Genomic DNA, 17,216 nt, shown 5'->3' with positions numbered 1-17,216 from the left:
GATTAAGAACAGAAGTTCCAGGATCTTCATAGACACTGACTTTTTTTTTTTTTTTTTCCGGAGCTGGGGACCGAACCCAGGGCCTTGCGCTTGCTAGGCAAGCGCTCTACCGCTGGGCTAAATCCCCAACCCTGACACTGACTTTTTTGGTTTGTTTCGAAATGGTCTCACATAGAGCCCAGGTAGACTTTGAGCTCACGGTAATCCTCCTGCTTCAGCCTCCCAGTTGCTGGGATTACAGAAGAAAGCCGACAGAATAAGTAAGCATTGCGTGAGTTTTTCCCCCCCGTTCAGCTGGCAAGCCCTGGAACCTACTCAGGATTTGTGCCACTTCCAACACATACCACTGGAAACCAAAATTGAAGGCAGGTATGTGGCGGGTCAGCCAAAGGGCTACACTCTGAGACTGTTTGTGTATCACCTGGGATACAAGAAGAGGCGGGGTTTCCAGGGGCGGGGCATGTGAGCACATGTGTGCCCAGGCAGATTCCCATGAAACAGGAAAATGCCTGGTTTGCTACACTCTTCTCGTTTTAATCAGTCACCATCTTTCCTCACTATACCAAGTTTGACTCAGTGCCCAAACCCTTGAGCCACTCCCTGGAGGCCTTGTTCCCTGCAGCTTTCAAAGTCACAACACCGAGTGGTGGGGTGTGGATGCAAATCAGGAGTAGACTCCTATCTAAATACCTTGGCAAGTTAAGGCCGGGCCTCTGTTTAATCATTCTATATTAATACAGAAACAGGAAAAGGGCTAAATCACTGAAGCAATGTGGTTAGTATCTGGCTTCCGCATGCAGAGCTCAGTAACCCTGGGCGGGTCGGAACAGTTCTTCATCAGTTCAAATGTTCGAATCATCCCATCCCTGAGTGTATGAGGATCAAACGGGACCAAGGGTTCCCAAGGGCTTTTCAACCATAGAATGTAATCCACAAGGACCAATATTGTCATCTTAACCAGGTGGGGCAAGATGCCCTGACACATTCCTTCTCAAACGCCGAGGTCCTGAGCCTATTCCGTTGTGAATGAAGCGGGAGTCAGGACACAAAGTCTGAAGTTGGCAGACTCACAAGAGAAAGGTTCACAGTCTCTTCCAGCTAGAGACAGCTGTTCTGAGGCTCAGCCCAAATCATAACCCGAGCCCGATTTCTATCCCAGCCTCAAGCTTGGCTCCTATGACAGCCCCAAAACTGATGGTGAACTCAAATCCAGCTGTGGTCCTGACCAGCCATGAACACTGAGGCTCTGGGTAGAGAGTATCACAGGGCAGTAGACCCACACCACAGAGCCCTCCCTTCCTTTCTTCAAAACAGTGGTGGTAATGGAGGTAGTGTTGTCATGGCAGCGGTCAAGTGGTACAGGGGCCTCTCCACACTTTATTCAGTCCCAGTAAGTTAAAGGTGAGGGTGAGGCAGGGCCTCCTAGGTGAGGATGCTGCTGACAGAAGGTAGCATCTCAGCCAAACGCTCCTGGATGCCCTCTTCTTGGCACAGCGAGTTGCCCTGCAGGTTGAGGAGGACTAGCCTGGGGCAGGAGACAAGAGGCTGGATTGCTGCAGACTGTTGGAGGCCTTGGGCAGCAGAGTCAAGGAAAGCTCAGTAGCTCTACCCCACCCATTCTCTGCCACTGGACACCCCAAAGCTAGAAGCTGCTGCTTGGAAACAAGTTTGATGGTGTCTTACAGGCTTCCTGGGGAGGATAAATCCCTCAGCAGACACCGGGAAGCAAGTCTGATGGTGTCTTACGGGCTTCCTGGGGAGGATAAATCCCTCAGCAGACACTGGGAAGCAAGTCTGATGGTGTCTTACGGGCTTCCTGGGGAGGATAAATCCCTCAGCAGACACTGAGAAGCAAGTCTGATGGTGTCTTACAGGCTTCCTGGGGAGGATAAATCCCTCAGCAGACACTGGGAAGCAAGTCTGATGGTGTCTTACGGGCTTCCTGGGGAGGATAAATCCCTCAGCAGACACTGGGAAGCAAGTCTGATGGTGTCTTACGGGCTTCCCTGGGAGGATAAATCCCTCAGCAGACACTGGGAAGCAAGTCTGATGGTGTCTTACAGGCTTCCCTGGGAGGATAAAGCCTCAGCAGGCACTGTAGAACATCTGGCTGAAGAGGGGGCTGTGGGAAGCAGGTCCTTGTGGGATCATAAAGAGAGGCGGAGGGCTGGAGAGATGGCTCAGGGGTTAAGAGCACTGACTGCTCTTTCATAGGTCCTGAGTTCAAATCCCAGCAACCACATGGTGGCTCACAACCATCTAATGGGATCTGATGGCCTCTTTTGGTGTTGTCTGAAGAGAGTGACAGTGTACTCATATATAATAAATAAAATCTTTGGTTTTTTTTTTTTTTGGTTCTTTTTTTTCGAGCTGGGGACCAACCCAGGGCCTTGCGCTTCCCTAGGCAAGCGCTCTACCACTGAACTAAATCCCCAACCCCTAATAAATAAAATCTTAAAAAAAAAGAGAGAGAGAGGTGGAGAGGGCTGTTAAGTAGCCCTCAGTATTTATTAGTGGCTACGTGTAAATGAGGGTCAAAGATGCTCTAACCCTCCATTTTCAAGAGAGATCAAAGAATTTTAAAAAATATGGAACTTCCTGATTTCTAGACTACTGTGTGGTTCCTAAGAATCTCTACAGCTGCCTGCCTGTGAACTCTGGCTTGTGGAAGCCACACTCTAAAGAACTCCAGAGTAAAAGTTAATAATAGTCACAGACAGCCCCAGGCTATCATCTCCCCTTTCAGCTCACCCTGCCCAAGCCCTGCTTCCTGTCCTGCCTGGAGATGACCCTGCCTGTGTGTGTGGTTTATCCCCCTGCAGCCTGCTCCTTGCCCTATGAGCTGTCTGCTGTCTGTGTCTGCGGTTTGTCCCCCTACAGCCTGCTCTCTGCCCTAGTAGCTGTCTGCAAAGGAGACTGAGGGAGGATACGGTTATTACATAGTAACAGCTCTTGTAGCCGGGGAAGGTTAGCCACACCATCCACGTTCTCCAGGGCATTGTCACTGGCCTGCAGCACCTGAGGAGCAGGGAGATGGGGAAACACAAGGTCAATCAGGCAGCCTGGGACCAGTATAAGCCATGGAGGAGCCCAGAGTGACCAGCTTAGGTGTGCGAAAAAGCTCACAGGGCCAGGCTGTGTAGTCAAGGGGGCTGGCGAAGCGGTTACCTGCAAGGGTCAGAGGTCAGGAGGTCCCGCTGTAACACAGGCAAACTTCTGAGTGGAAAAGGGGTACCCCAGACAGAATGGGAGGGATGCATACTTTACCTCAAGACAGCGCAGAGCAGCCAGGGCTGGGGGCAAGGCTCGGAGTCGATTATGGGACAGGTCAAGATGAGTGACCAAGAGCAGTTGTTCCAGGTGGCAGAGCACTGTGAGATCCTAGGAGTGGGGGGGAGGGGAAAAACTCGGCAAGAGCTAGGACATCTTTAGCCACCTGCTCTGTGTTCCATACGGACCTTACAAGACCCTTGTCAGAGGCTGGCCGAGTGTAAGAAATAAATAGCCAGATCCACATGCTATGTCAAGGACGGGGACAGACAGACAGGGTTACGGAGGGGTGGCTAGTGAGAGGAGACAGGGAGAGGAAACCTCAAGTGTGGGGCAGAGGATAGCGGCATGTCCTAGAGCAAATAGAAAGGTAGGAGTGGGCTTGTGCTGGGCCGCAGTGACGAGGCAAAATGGATCTGTTAAGATGACTAGAGACACGAAAAGCATTGCCTGGGCAGCTTTCAGAAATCTGTAGAAACGATGTAGAAGCACAGGAATGCACGGATGGGTGGTAAAAGGCCTTTAAAAGAAATTTGCTTTCAGCCCTGGGAATTGAACCCAGGGCCTTACCAATGAGCTTTGATGGTTCAGGATTTAAAACAAGGGAACAAGCAGGATGAAGAACTGACTAACAGGAAGCAAGGCCTAATGAAGGAGCAGGCTAAAAGAAAGACGGTGGAGTCACCGTCTGGTTGGGAGATAGCAGCGAGGAAGGGGCCAGGGGAAACAGCCCACGCTGAGTCCGTACCTTGTGAGCCAGGTGCAGCACGCGTACATCAGCGTACTCCATCTTGAGAACACTGTTTTCCAGCAAGAACTTGCTGCGCAGGTCATCCAAGTAGGCTGCTCTCATTGGGTCCACAGCCTGGTGGGAAAGAAGCAGGCAGTTACGCCTTCTAAAGATTTATTTATTTATTATATATGAGTACACTGTCACTGTCTTCAGGCACACCAGAGTGGGCAGCAGATCCCATTACAGATGGTTGCGAGCCACCATGTGGTTGCTGGGATTTGAACTCAGGACCTCTGGAAGAGCAGTCAGTGCTCTTAACCACTGAGCCATCTCTCCAGCCCAACCTGCCTTCTAATGGCCCACTGGGCCTCCCCTGGCCTGTCCTCCCCCAGGTCCAACTTGCTTTGAGGGTACTGAAGTACTGCAGTGTTTCCTTCTCATAGAGGAGGGGGTCCAGTGCTCGCATCAGCAGGATGATCGTCAGCAGGCACCCTAGGGAGAGGACGGAGAGAGGTTTACAGTCTCTTGAGACCCTCTGCTCAAGGAGGTTCCCGGGACGGACTTTCTCCACGTAGTTCTCAGGAGCTGGCTCACGGGAGGATCTTACATTTATTCTCAGGCTCCAGTTCCTGCAGCTCCTTACAGGATTCAAGCTCAGACTGCAGCACTGTGGACTTTTCCACTGACAGCTCACACCTGACAGAGAAGGTATATTGCCCACAGTCCGGAGTTCTACACCACCCTCCTTCCCCCAGGCCCATGCCTCCTGCCCCAACTGCCTGGTGTCTAGAATCCCTCTCTTTGTCCGTGGGTTCCCTGTCATCACCTGAATAGCTGTTCATCAGTGGCTGAGTCTCGGCACCAGCATTCTGGGCGGTCTAGGGGAAAGGTTAAAGCGTAGGATGAGACACTGTGAGGAGAGAGAAGGCTGAGGAACTGGCACAGTGAAGGAGCTTTAGACAGCATCACCTTTTAAAAGCACACACTCCTTCTGGCTATCACTTCCTGTCCAGATGACACGAAACGTGTGCTGGGGCAACTGGTCATTGAGAGAGGCAGCAGGCAGGTCACAGAGCTGAGAGCACTGGGTCAAGGAAATGTGCTACCTCACCGCTTTTCTGACTGTCCCAGCCTAGCCCTGCTGCAGGCCCTTGTTTCTGCCCCACTAATCCTGGGATACCCAGACATGGCTGGGCCGGTTCCTGCCACCTGGAGTCCTCCACTCCACTCTCAAAGGTGCCTCATCAACCATGAGTAGCAAGGTCCCCATTCTGGAGCCCACCTGCCACGGGGAACAGAGAGAGACTTATTAGCTCTTAACAGCCTCAATTCAGGGTCTCATAATCGCACTTAATAAAACCACTTGACTCACTGTCAGGGGACGAGAAAAGCAGACCGACAGACAGGCCTCCTCCCGGCTCACATGCACGCAGCATAGAACGTCCTGGGGCTCCGCTAGGGAAAGAGACAGCCTCGGTTTGCCTTAAATCATCTTTGTTTCTTTCTAAGTCTCAAATGTCCTGCCCTTTCCCCCATTGCTTACCCCGACCCAGGAGCCAGCGGTGATAGAACCAGGCACTCTGATCGTTGGGGTCAGTAAAGAAGGCATTCTGCACCAACTCCAGCTCTGTGGGGGCCAGGAAGGTGTGGGGTTACGTCAGCATGTTAGGATCCTAGACATTCCAACAGCCCTCCAGCCCAAGTCTCACTTGGACCCTGGCCTTACACAGGGGATGGCATGTGTCAGTAAGAGGTAGGAACTCAATAAGGTGGTTCAGAGCAGGGTTAGACAGGGCCGGGGGGGGGGGGGGGGGGTGTGTTCCTGCAGAATCCTTTTGAGGATACCCTAGGCTCTCAGCCTTCCTAACACTGCTACCCTTTTTTATTCTTTTTTTCTTTTTTTTTTTTCCCGAAGCTGGCGACTGAACCCAGGGCCTTGTGCTTGCTAGGCAAGCACTCTACCACTGAGCTAAATCCCCAACCCCACTGAGCTAAATCCCCAACCCCGCTGCTACCCTTTAATGCAGTTCCTCCTGTTGTGGTGACCCCCCCCACCATAAAATTATTTCCCTTGCTACTTCATGACTGTAATTTTGTTCCTGCTATGAATCACAATGTAAATATCCGATATTTCCGATGGTCTTAGGTGATCCCTGTGAAAACGTTGGCCATCTCCCAGAGGGGTTGCTACCCACAGGTTGAGGACTGCTGGCCCATTACCTTTCAGCAGTACATTTTCAGGGAGCCGACCCTGTGGGCCAGAGTCTGGCTGGGGGTGCAGCTGGGGCAAGAGGCAGGAGCGATAATGCCAGGAGGAATAGTTGGAGAAGTTACGGGTGATGAGACTGTCAGTGAAGGCTAGTTCCTCTGCAGGGGCGACAGCAGCCTGTGCGGCTACAAATCGCCGATAGTCCCAGCAATGAACTAGGGAGGAGGAGGGAGGGAGAAAGCCTATCTCAGAAGCAGGACAAAGAGGAACTACTCCACTGATAGCCCCCGGAATTCCCTCAGAGAGCCCTAGCAATACCGCGATGCAGACTGCGTCAGGCTGCGCCATCCCTTTAGGCACTACCAAAATGGATGCTGGCGCTGGGCCTTGCATATCCCTCCCCATTCTGAGGACCCAGTACCAGGATGTGGGACACACGGGATTTTTAGGGACAGGGCTATGGGCACGTACAGTTCCGCTCATCGGCCTCGAGGAAGCGAGCGCATAGCTCCAGCTCCCGGGCCCAGTTGGGCTCAGGCAGGCGACTCAGCAGCCAGCAGCGGTGGTGCCAAGTGCCATAGGACTTAGGGTTCACACGAAGACAGCTCTCTAGGAAGCCCAGTTCCGCCTTCACAAGAGCAGCCGACTCCTCAGGGGACCTGTACCCCAAGAGGAAGGGGGGTTAGAGCCTTCCAACACCCAACCCCAACTTCTCCTTCCCTTCTTGTATCGGACACCTCCCCCCCCCCACTACCCTATCTCTGTGCCCGGCTACTCCCTCCCTCCTCCAGTTCTGCGTCCAGGCAGGGCCAGGGCGGAGACCTGAACTACATACTTCTCGGTTTCCAGGTGCTGGAGTACTTCTCTTCGACAGTTCCAGAGGGTGGCAAAATCGGGGTTGGCTCCCAGAATCTGGCTTGTCAGTTCTAGCACTGATTCATCCAGCTCACCAGCCTGACGCTGAGAAGGCAGGTTATAGGGTCAGAGACCACAGCATTTCCCTAGCTCTAAGCTAAACATTATGAACTCAGAACCAGTCAATAGTGGCACTGTGCAACAGGTCAGCCTAACAGGCATTTTCTCACTTAATCTTTGCAATACTCTTACACAGGATGTGCAATCATTAGCTCTATTTTTACAGATGAACGAGTTTCAGTGACTTGTCCATGGCAATACAGCAACAACAGACAATTAAGATTTAGAACCCTGCAGTCTGACCCTAGTGTCAAGTTTTGGTCTCTGTGTTATCATTGGGGATTGGGACTGTGAGGGCCCCACCTTCTGGAAGACAGCTTGAGTGGCTGACTGGTAGAGCTTTAGCTTCTGCTCTCGTTCTAGCCTTTTGGCCTCTGCCTGCTCTTCCGACGTCTTCACCTTCAGGCGCCCATGCTACAGGGACCGATAGGAGGATATGAATGCAGGTTGCCTTGCAACGGCAGACCTGCAGAAGCCCCGCCGAGCCAGTCACGCGGGATAAGGGCATGGGCATGCTGGGGCAAGGGGCTGAGCTCAGGGGTCTCACCATGGTTTCGGCTCAGCGTTGGGGACAGGGGAGGGGGTCCAGAGGTAGCCCGTTCAATCTGCGGAGAGAGATGTCAATCACAGAACTCCGCCCACACAGCCCCGCCCCCAGGTGTTTCCCGGAAGCTGCCAGCAGGCCCAGGCTAAGGATCCCGGTGTGTAAAAGGGGGCCGGCGGCTGGCTCTGTGAGGTCAGGAGGAAGCGCTCACCACAACCCCGGCTTCGGTTCCCACAGATCTTTCCAAAGCCCCACCCGCCAGGGCCGAGGCGCACGCCACGCGGGGAGAGAGCAGTGCCCGCTCGCCCCGCGGACCCTGACACCCCCTCCTCCACGGGCGAACCCACCTGCTCAGGGAGGAGGTGCCAGGACGTGCAACTCCGGCCGCCACCGAGTCCCAGTCAGCTAGAGCGGCTCCGTGCCGCGTGTGGTGCGGAGATGAGGCGCTGCGCTCCCTGCAGGCCTGGCGAAGGAACTGCGTGTGTGTCGTTAAGTTTCTGTTAGCGCCCGGGTGTGTGTGTGATTGGAGAATGTGGACAGGCTGTTCCCATTAGCAACTCAAACTGCAGCCTGAAGGGACCGGTATTAGCTCAGGACACCCCAGACCGAGTTCTCAGAACAAAGGAGCGTTATTTGCCCTAGAGGGACGAAGTTTAGAAATAAGAGACAGAGAGGGAGATGGAGAAGAGAACAGGAGAAAGGGGGAACAGGTATTTCTCCCTGACAGGGGACAAAGGACAGCCTTGGGATAGAGAGGAGACAGATGTGACCCATAGGAAATAGGCAGTTTACAAAGATAAAAGAGGAAATCCTGTGTTAGGATGAGGTGATTGCTCTTAATTGGACATGATAAGTAGGCGAGTCAAAGGGGGCTTTTGATTGCTGGACTTTAATACCTTGCTAGTCAGCCTCAGGAGGAGGAAGTGGCCAAATAGGGAAATGGACCTTGATGGCTAGCTTTAGAAACTCAGTCTAACGGTTTTTAGCAGGGCAGAGGGAATGGGGAGAAGGGCAAGACCTGACAGAGCTCTGTGTACCATGCGCTGCCTGGCTAGAGTCTCTTCCCAGGCTAGGTGAAGAGTTTTCTCCAGCAACCTGCTATCAGCGACTTCTGGCTGTCAACAATTCTCAGGTTCCTTCCTGTTCTCTGCCTTCATCTACATTCGTGGTTACTATCTGGAAGATGACGACACCCAAATCTCTCTCCAGTCCAGATGTTCACAAGCATAATACTTATATATCAGTATACGTAGGTATTGACATAGTCAAAAGCCGGGACAGTGGTGCTGTTTGTAATGTCAGCTCCTCAGGGGTCGACAAAGGAGGTGACAATAGTGAGCCCAAGTTGCTCCGGTGTGACAACATGAAACTGCTCATCCACGATCTCCTCAGCTCAAATGTGCGGGGCGTGGGCATGCGTGGCTTCCCGCTGAGCCTGCAGGCTCGACTTCGAGGCGCGGATGATCCCCAAAGTGGAGTGGGCGCAGCTTGTGTAGGCAGAGGACACCTTAAGCTTGGCCGAGGTACCCAAAGAGCCGACTGAAGGCTATGAGCGCGACGAGACGAGACGTTCTTGAGGAAGATGCCCCTCGTGTTGCTTGAGGTTGATGTACTGGAGGGCACCCTGCAATGCCCAGAATCTGGTTGTCTTTTCCCCATCAGCCATGGGATCCCCAATATGCTGTTGAATGATGAGGAGACTGAGACCTTGTTAGCAATGTCTTTGGTATTTTGTGACCATGTGTACCTGTTGTATGGTCTTGTTAACTAGATGTGTCATGTGTGACCCCAAACTCCCCCCAGTGACTCACCGACCACCATGTACGTGAGCTCCATAGTATATATTTTTCTCATTAAAGGTTCAAAACCAATAATAACAATAATAATAATAATAATAGTGAGATTTCTAAATTTTAAAAAATTGAGTATCTATCTCTGGGCAGTGGTGGTGCATGCCTTTGATCCCAGCACTCAAGAGGCAGTTCTCTGAGACAGAGGCCAGGCTGGCTTACAGAGCAAATTCTAGAACAGCCAGGGCTACACAGAGAAACCCTGTCTTGAAAAACCAGAAAAAAAAAAGAAAAAAGAAAAAATATAGTATCACTTATAAGTCCCAGAGATATTTCAAACTATAAAAGCTAAAAGACACTGTCTTGCCCCCTCCTCATCCCCCTCCCCGCCCAGTGCCAGCTTTATTTTCATTGTTGTACTAAATGGCAGCAGTCTCACAGCTTTTCCGTTTCTCTTAATAACCATCCCAGCCCAGTTGCCACTAAGGCTGGTGAAATGCTCTCTATCCTAACTGTGTCCTTTCTACTATCCGTCATCTTGAGACATGGAGACATATCTAAAGCATCCACTAGCTGCCCAGCCCTTTTCTAGGTCCTGTAACAGATTTTAGAAGGAAAGGGATGCTTTTTCCGGCCTTGTGTACTTCAGTCCCAGTCTGGGAAACAGCTAAGTTACTGGTTATCTTTGATCCTGGCTCTGTGACGGGAGCTCTGTATTTTTGATGTGTGTGAGCATGCACATGATAATACACACACACACACACACACACACACACACACAGAGGCGGCGGGGGCGGGGGGAAACATATGTGAAGGCCAAAGCAGAGTGATTAAAAACATGACTTAGCCTGACTTGGTAGCTCACCCTGTAATCCCAGCGCTTGGGAGGCTGAGGCAGGAGGGCCCCGAGTCTGAAGGCAGCCTGGGCCGTGTACTAAGACACTAAGTGAAAAAATAAAGAGGCTGGATTGGATGTCTTGGAGAACACCTGTAACCTCAAGATGCAGGAGGAGAGAAAGAATCCCAAGTGCAAGGCCAGCCTGGGTTAGAAAAGGCGTTCCAGGTTAGTTTCTGCTATGTAGTCTCAAAAAACAAAACCCCAAACCAAAACTAAACCAAAACAAAAGACCCCCCAAAACTCAAAGAACAACAACAAAAAAACCCAGTAATAATAGAAGAAAAATGTATCTAGATGCCTGAGTTGACGGGATTAAAGAAACTATCGGTGGGAAGTGCTTTGAATAATGACTATATTGAATAAATGCTCTTTAAATAATAATACAGCAAGGACATTATAGTTATTATTTTTAATTTTTCTGACAAACATGCAAGAAACAGAGGTCCAAAAAAGATTACTAGCTTGCTGAGGGGCACCCAAGTTGTAGTAATAAGTAGCCAGGTGAGACTGAGCCATGATTCTGGGTTGGTCTCCCCTCATCAACTGTTTTGTTGTTGTTGTTGTTGCTGCTGTTTGGCCACTTCCAGATCTTGTTTCTTGTTCTACAGGTACTCAGACATACAACCAGATACCAGGAATACGGGTGCCAACCGGGGAAGGTTTGCCAAACACAGCGTTACATCATAGACACTAAGGGAGGAGAGAAGGGGGCGGGTGAAGATTGAGGTAAGCGGGAGAGACTATTTAATAATTAGCGATCTTGAAACTGGCAAAGCTGAGTCAGGCAGGCTTGAGAGGAAGTGAGTCCTGGGAAAAACATCTGCATTCAAAAAGGTGGGGCCTGGGTTTTGGAAAGAGAGGGCAGGAAGGGCATTTCAGACATGCGTGGCGTGCAGCTGGGGGTGAGAAACCAAACAGACTTAGCAGGCTGGCAGAGAGAAGCTAAGCCAGGTGCCCTCACAGATAAGAATGGATGACGAGCCTCTTACCTAGTGGCAAGAGGAGTTGTCGTGAGTTTTACTTGGCCTTCTCTGTGAAGTAGTGGGAAGCAGGCAGCTGTGCTCTGATATTTGCAGAGATTTTTTTTTCTGCTTGTTGTGAAAGCAGTGATTTGAACATCGGTAGGGCCTAGTCAGCTTGCTTAAAGCACTATGGGTACTTACTTATAGCATTCGTAGGTGTCATCACTCACATCACACAGTGAGGAAACAGAGAGGAGGTGGAGGGCATGGGCACACACAGTATTTCCCGGACCCTGACCAAATATGGGTTGGAAGGAAGGAAGGAAGGGACAATGAACCACAGTCAGCACTGGGCTGGCAGCCATGCTCCAGAGGTAGAGGGACAAAGGAAGAGGCAGGCATTGAAACTGGGGTCCTCTGAGACGTACTGCAGTGTGCGTATTCAACCACTAATCCTTAGCATCCGGCCTGGCCTGCCACAGACTGCCAGGCTCCCGGGACCCAGTGCCAGACAACACAACCAAACCAAACCCAAAATACCAAAACCAAAACCCGTTTCTGCCATCTTAGAGGTTATGGTTAGCGAAGCCCTGTGTGAGAGAACTCTCTGTGGCAGCGTGAGCTGTCGAACCTTTAATCCCAAGATGCAGGAAGCAAACGCAGGTGGATCTTTATGAGTTTGAGGCTTGGTTTATGCAGTGCGGTCCATGTGCCACCACACCAAGGCTATATAGTGAAATCACCTTCCAAACAACCCACCCATCCACCCAACCAACCAACCAACCAAACAACCAGCCAAAAAGATACAGGGTCTTTCACTACCTCTGGAGCTCATCACCTCAGCCGGCTGTCCCTAAGCTCCCGCGGTACTCCCTCTCCCCCACTGCAGAGGTTACGGGTGAATCCAGGATTTTACATGGGTGCTGGATATCCGAGCTCAGGTTTTCCCATCTGAATAGCAAGCACTTTACCCACTGAGCCACGTCCCCAGCCTGCAACACTGCCTCTCCCTCCCCCACCACCTCTCCTTTTCTTTTCGGTACTGGAGACCAATCTTGGGCCTTGGTATTAAGCAAACAGTGCCGTGCCCTTAGCCCTCTGACTTTTTTGACAATGGAAAATGTTCATTCTCAGCATTGTCTCAATTGACTAAGTTGCCTTAGTCACATATTGAAATTCGGCTAATGCAATTGAAGGATTGAATTCTTTTTCTTTTCTTTCTCCCTTTTTAAAATTTGTTTTTTCAAGACAGGGTTTCTCTGTATAGCTCTGGCTGTCCTAGAACTTACACTGTAAGCCAGTCTGGCCTGGAACTCAGAGGTTCACCTGTCTCTGTCTCCCTAGTTCTGGCTCCCACCATCACCACAGCTCGTTGAATTGTTCTTTTCTGAAAAATTTGAAGTCAGGAGATGGTGGCACACACCTTTGATCCCAGCACACGGGAATCAGAGAAAGGTTCATCTTTGACTTGGAGACCAGCCTGGTTTACACTGAGTGAGTTCCAGGACAGTCAGGGATACACAGAGTACACAGAGACACCGTCTTAAAACGACCAGAGAGGGAGAGGGAGAGAGGGAGGGGGAGGGAGAAGGAGAGATTAACTTTAAATAGCCACTGGGAAGTCTAGGCAAGAATTGAATGGGAATTGAATATGTCAGATCTCTTGTTAGTTTTGAGCTTGAGTGAGACAGGAGCCGGTGGACCCTACAGAAGGGACACCTCACTGTAACTGCCCCAGCAGGAGAGGGGATGTGTCACTTCTTTCTTAATTGGTATACTGGGGACAGGTGACTAAGCATAGCTGTTTGGCATAGCCGGAGTCCAGGCTTTGAGTCTAAAACTCCAGTATTGTTTCCTGGGCTCAGGTTAAGCGAAAAGCATTTACCGTAAATCTTATTGTTGACATGTAATCATTTTTCCCTTTAAACGTCTGGTTTTTTTTTTTTTTTTTTTTTTTTATTCTTCCTACAATTGTCAAAGAAGAATAACATACACATACCTTAAGAGTACACACATCATGTGGTTACAGATCTGATCCTCCTAATTTAAAGTCTTCCCAGACACAGAGGAGAGACTGGGTTAGTGAGGGGCTAGGAATGTAGCGGGTAGGGATGGTGATTAGATATCGTTCTCAGTAGAGTACAGGCAGAACATGTCATTCAGAGCTGTGTGGGCGGGGAGAAGGGCTAGCAGTCAGACCAGACTTCTGGTAGGCAGTCAGATAGGAAGAGGACCCATAACCAGATAATAAAGGTCACGGTGAACTTCCAAGATGGCTAACTTCTCCCTCACCCTCCTCTCCTGAAACAAAACCCTTGCAACTTCAAACAAAGGCCTGGCGGACTTTCTTCCCCACCAATAAGGCTCCCTGCTTGTGGAGCAGCCTGATAAGTTCAATAGAATAAGTTCGATAAGGCTAGACCTTATATGTTTAATCCAAATTTGTGAACCTACCAGCCTCTCTGTTTTTATTCAAATTGTTCAACCCTAAATTGGGGGAGGAATACCCCCCTAAAAGACCCTTAAGACATCCCCCACCCTCTCCCTTACCCCCCCCCCAATTCCCCCGCACTCCCCCACCCCAACCTCAAGGACAGACAGGCCTTCAGCTTGCAGTTGGTCTTTCTCTCTGTGGCTGCCCTATCTGCTTCCTGACCCCTGCTGAAAAGCCTTTCTTTACTGGCTCCTCTGCCTGCTGTCTGCTGTGTGAGATCTCTCCTGCTGCTACCTATTGAACTCAAGATTTTTCTTACCCTTTAGTCCTTTAACTGACTGAGAAAAGGAACCCAATCAAGGTGCCTAGATGGTAACAGGTGCGCTTCCAGGGTGGGGAAGGGCACCTGCTTCTGAGGAACGACAAGAAGGGCCAGGAGAAGATAAGATCAGGCTACTCCAACAAAGATCTGATAGATCAGCAGCTTATAAAGGAGACACCTGAGAATTTGCGGTTTCCACAGAGCTGTTGGAATGTGGTAGGGAGGGCGGTGTGAGAGGAGAAAGGGCCACTTCTACTCGGTTGGGTTTAATGTGGGGGTGCCCTGAGGCGCAAGAAACAGTTGCCTGGAGAGAGGTTGGAGCAGAAGAGGTCAGCGTGGGTGTCAGGCATGTGCACGTGCACGTAGTAATTACACGGTGGCAGGGAATGCCATCCAGGGAGAAGGGAGATGAGGGAACCCGCAAATGAGCTTCGGTAGAGTCATGGTTAGGGCAGGGCTGGGAGTGCTGGACTGAGCAGCTTCAGTGGTGAAGCTGAGAGAGAGGGGAGAGGGAGAGGAGAGGGAGAGGGAGAGGAGAGGAGAGGGAGAGGGAGAGGGAGAGGAGAGGGAGGGGGAGAGGGAGAGGGAGAGGGAGAGGGAGGGAGAGAGAGAGAGAGAGAGAGAGAGGTGAATGATGGAAAGAGGGAAGGTGTCTGTTCCCAAAGCCATTATCCATGGTCATAATCATAGCTGGGTGCTATACAGCTGGTGTGGCAAGGAGATGGACTCTGCTCGAGGCTGGGTGCTCAGAGGTGACGGGACTGGTGTCCAGCCTGTCAGACAGACACACCTGCTCCCGTTCCCAGGAGCAACGACTGGACTTGCACACTTGTACTCGACTAAAACAGACGAAGGCAGAAAGTGTGGGAGGAAGTGAGCAAGGGTGTGCTGGAGGTTTCTGGGCCTGTTGGGGAGTTGCTTCCGACCTTCCAGGGAAAGAACCAGAAAGGAGAACCTGGCCCGGTGTTGCTCAGCAGGTCTCCAGGGATGGGTGCTTAGGCATTTGCATAAGTAGGCTCCTGGGGACTTGAGAAGACGAAGGTTGGCAAGTGTGAGGCTAAAACTAGGTTACCGGAAGGGAATTGGAAGGGGGAGAACTGAGTAGGGCCCCGATGTACAGCACTGTGGGAGCCTTCTGGCTGAGGGGAAGAAGTATCCGGCTGTTATCTTCTGCGATGTGTGATCTGCCTCTGTGTCTAGCTTCGGATTCTTTCTAACCCTGGCCTCCACTGAGCATGATGTCAAAGGAGGAGGACCCAGTGCGTTCCCAGAAGCTCAAAGATACTCAGTGAAGGAAATCATGCACCCCATGGCTGGAGGTGGGGGCTAGGGTTGGAGTCAGGCTTCTGAATCACCGTGCTTCCGTAGGGATCAGCAGTATTATCAGCATAGATTAGCCTCAGGATGGTGAGCTGGGTGGGGTTACATCAGATAACACTGACTAGTGTCTATGTCAGTTTTGTGCCAGGCCCCTAGTGGTGGCCTTTTTTCCAGTGCCGGAAAAATACTTGATTATGGGATGGCCAGTTTGTTGGGATGGATTTGATAGTTTGAATAATTTTATTTACTTTTTTTTTTTTTTTTTTTCAGAGCTTTTTTTTTTTTCGGAGCTGGGGACCAGAACCGAGGGCCTTGGTCCTGACTGCCTACCACTGAGCTAAATCCCCAACCCGATAGTTTGAATAATTTTCTAAGTCAAGCTTTTGGTTCTCAAATAGTAGGGAGGGCATCAGAGCATGGTGTGGGAAGTGGAGTAACACAGGAGCACGAGAGAGGACAGGGGTCCTGACTGCTTTAGAGTTGGTAATCGCAGATGTCACGCTTTGCTCAGCAGAGCACAGTGTGCCCTCGATTGGTTCTAAGGGAGCTTTAGTGCTCAGAGTGGGAGGGCTCCTAGGCCCCAGGCTCGGTGGCAGTTATGTGCAAGTATGTGGTCTGTTTTAAGAGGCACAGAGACAACCTATAGTCAGGAAGGAAAAATCAGGATAGTGAGGAGAGTCCATGACCTTAGAGGCTGGACTAGAAGTCTCGGGTGGCAGAAGATAAGTTTTCAAAATCTTGGCTGGCGTAGTAGCTACACTAATCCCCTGCCTCCCCTGCCCCTCTGTGTGTGTGTGTGTGTGTGTGTGTGTATGTGTGCTCTGAGTGCCAGAGGTATGTTGGATTCTTGGAGCTGGAGTTACAGGTAGCTGAGAGCTACTGGATGCGGATGCTGGAAACTGAACTCTGGTCCTCGACAAAAGGAGTGCAAATCCCTAACTCCTGGCCACTTTTCTGGCGTAATCCTCTATTCAGTGAGAACACAGACTCATTATGAAGGACTCTATTCACTGGATCTGGCCAAAGGTAGACTGGGTCTTGATGAACGGTGGTAAACGTACTGCCCATGAGGTAGTGAAGTAATAAAGCCAGGCAGTGGTGCCAGGCACACATCTTTGATTCCAGCACTCAGGAGGCAGGGGCAGGCGGATCTCTGAGTTTGAGGCTAGCCTGCATGATAGATGGAGTTCCAGGACTGCCAGGGTTATACAAAGAAGCCCTGTCTAAAAAAAAAAAAAAAAAGGGGGGGGGGGGGGGGGGGGGGTTTGGCAGGGGGGGGAGCCCTGGCCCAGGAAAGGAAAGGCCCGGGGGGAAAAAAAAAAAAAAAAAAAAAAAAAAAAAAAAAAAAAAAAAAAAAAAAAAAAAAAAAAGAAGGAAAGAAAGAAAGAAACAAACAAAAGAAAGGAAGGAAAGCAAGCAAGCCAGACAGATAAAGAAAGAGGTAATAGAAGACGTTCAGGAACAAGTGTTCCCTCTCCTGAGCCTTTCAAGATTCTGGTTGCTGAGTTGGGCAAGGGGAGCAGATGACTCAGAGCTCACTCCTTCCATCAGAGTTCTGAGGTTCTTTGAATACTTGGATTCTTTCTAGCGTCCTGACACCCCAGTTCCTTCTGACTCAGCCTGGTGAAATCTCTTAATGACCAATGGTATTACTCTGTGCACACAGCATACATCCTGGCGAGGGGAAGAGAGGGAACAGACTAACCAGAGAATGGAAGGGCGCAGCCTAAGGGCTGGGCCTAAAAGCCAAAGGACCCCA

At 50.7% G+C, this 17,216-nt stretch overlaps 1 protein-coding gene and 1 pseudogene across 3 annotated transcripts; one reads left to right on the top strand and one right to left on the bottom strand.

The window, feature by feature from the left end:
• Nucleotides 1-513: 513 nt before the first annotated feature.
• Nucleotides 514-8,155, bottom strand: Rabggta (Rab geranylgeranyltransferase subunit alpha). Of its 3 annotated transcripts, none has more exons than XM_032917771.1 (17): nucleotides 8,083-8,104; nucleotides 7,735-7,792; nucleotides 7,491-7,601; nucleotides 7,048-7,172; nucleotides 6,684-6,871; nucleotides 6,224-6,427; nucleotides 5,547-5,630; nucleotides 5,376-5,458; nucleotides 5,184-5,285; nucleotides 4,973-5,078; nucleotides 4,830-4,881; nucleotides 4,611-4,699; nucleotides 4,407-4,495; nucleotides 4,019-4,135; nucleotides 3,268-3,381; nucleotides 2,931-3,018; nucleotides 514-1,571 (listed from the first exon to the last, which is right to left on the bottom strand). In XM_032917771.1, exons 2-17 carry the CDS (start codon nucleotides 7,735-7,737, stop codon nucleotides 1,423-1,425), a joined length of 1,704 nt encoding a protein of 567 aa, XP_032773662.1. In that variant the 5' UTR covers nucleotides 7,738-7,792; nucleotides 8,083-8,104; the 3' UTR covers nucleotides 514-1,422. The 3 variants fall into 3 exon arrangements, with proteins under 3 accessions (XP_032773662.1, XP_032773661.1, XP_032773660.1); XM_032917770.1 differs by lacking the exon at nucleotides 8,083-8,104 and adding an exon at nucleotides 7,943-8,068; XM_032917769.1 differs by having other exon boundaries at nucleotides 684-1,571; nucleotides 8,079-8,155.
• Nucleotides 8,156-9,094: 939 nt separating this feature from the next.
• On the top strand, nucleotides 9,095-9,502 carry LOC116913216 (annotated as a pseudogene).
• The last annotated feature ends 7,714 nt before the right edge of the window (nucleotides 9,503-17,216 follow it).

The sequence above is a fragment of the Rattus rattus genome, chromosome 12 (genome assembly GCF_011064425.1).
Source record: "Rattus rattus isolate New Zealand chromosome 12, Rrattus_CSIRO_v1, whole genome shotgun sequence".
NCBI lineage: Eukaryota > Metazoa > Chordata > Mammalia > Rodentia > Muridae > Rattus > Rattus rattus.
This window is presented reverse-complemented; position numbering and strand designations above follow the sequence as displayed.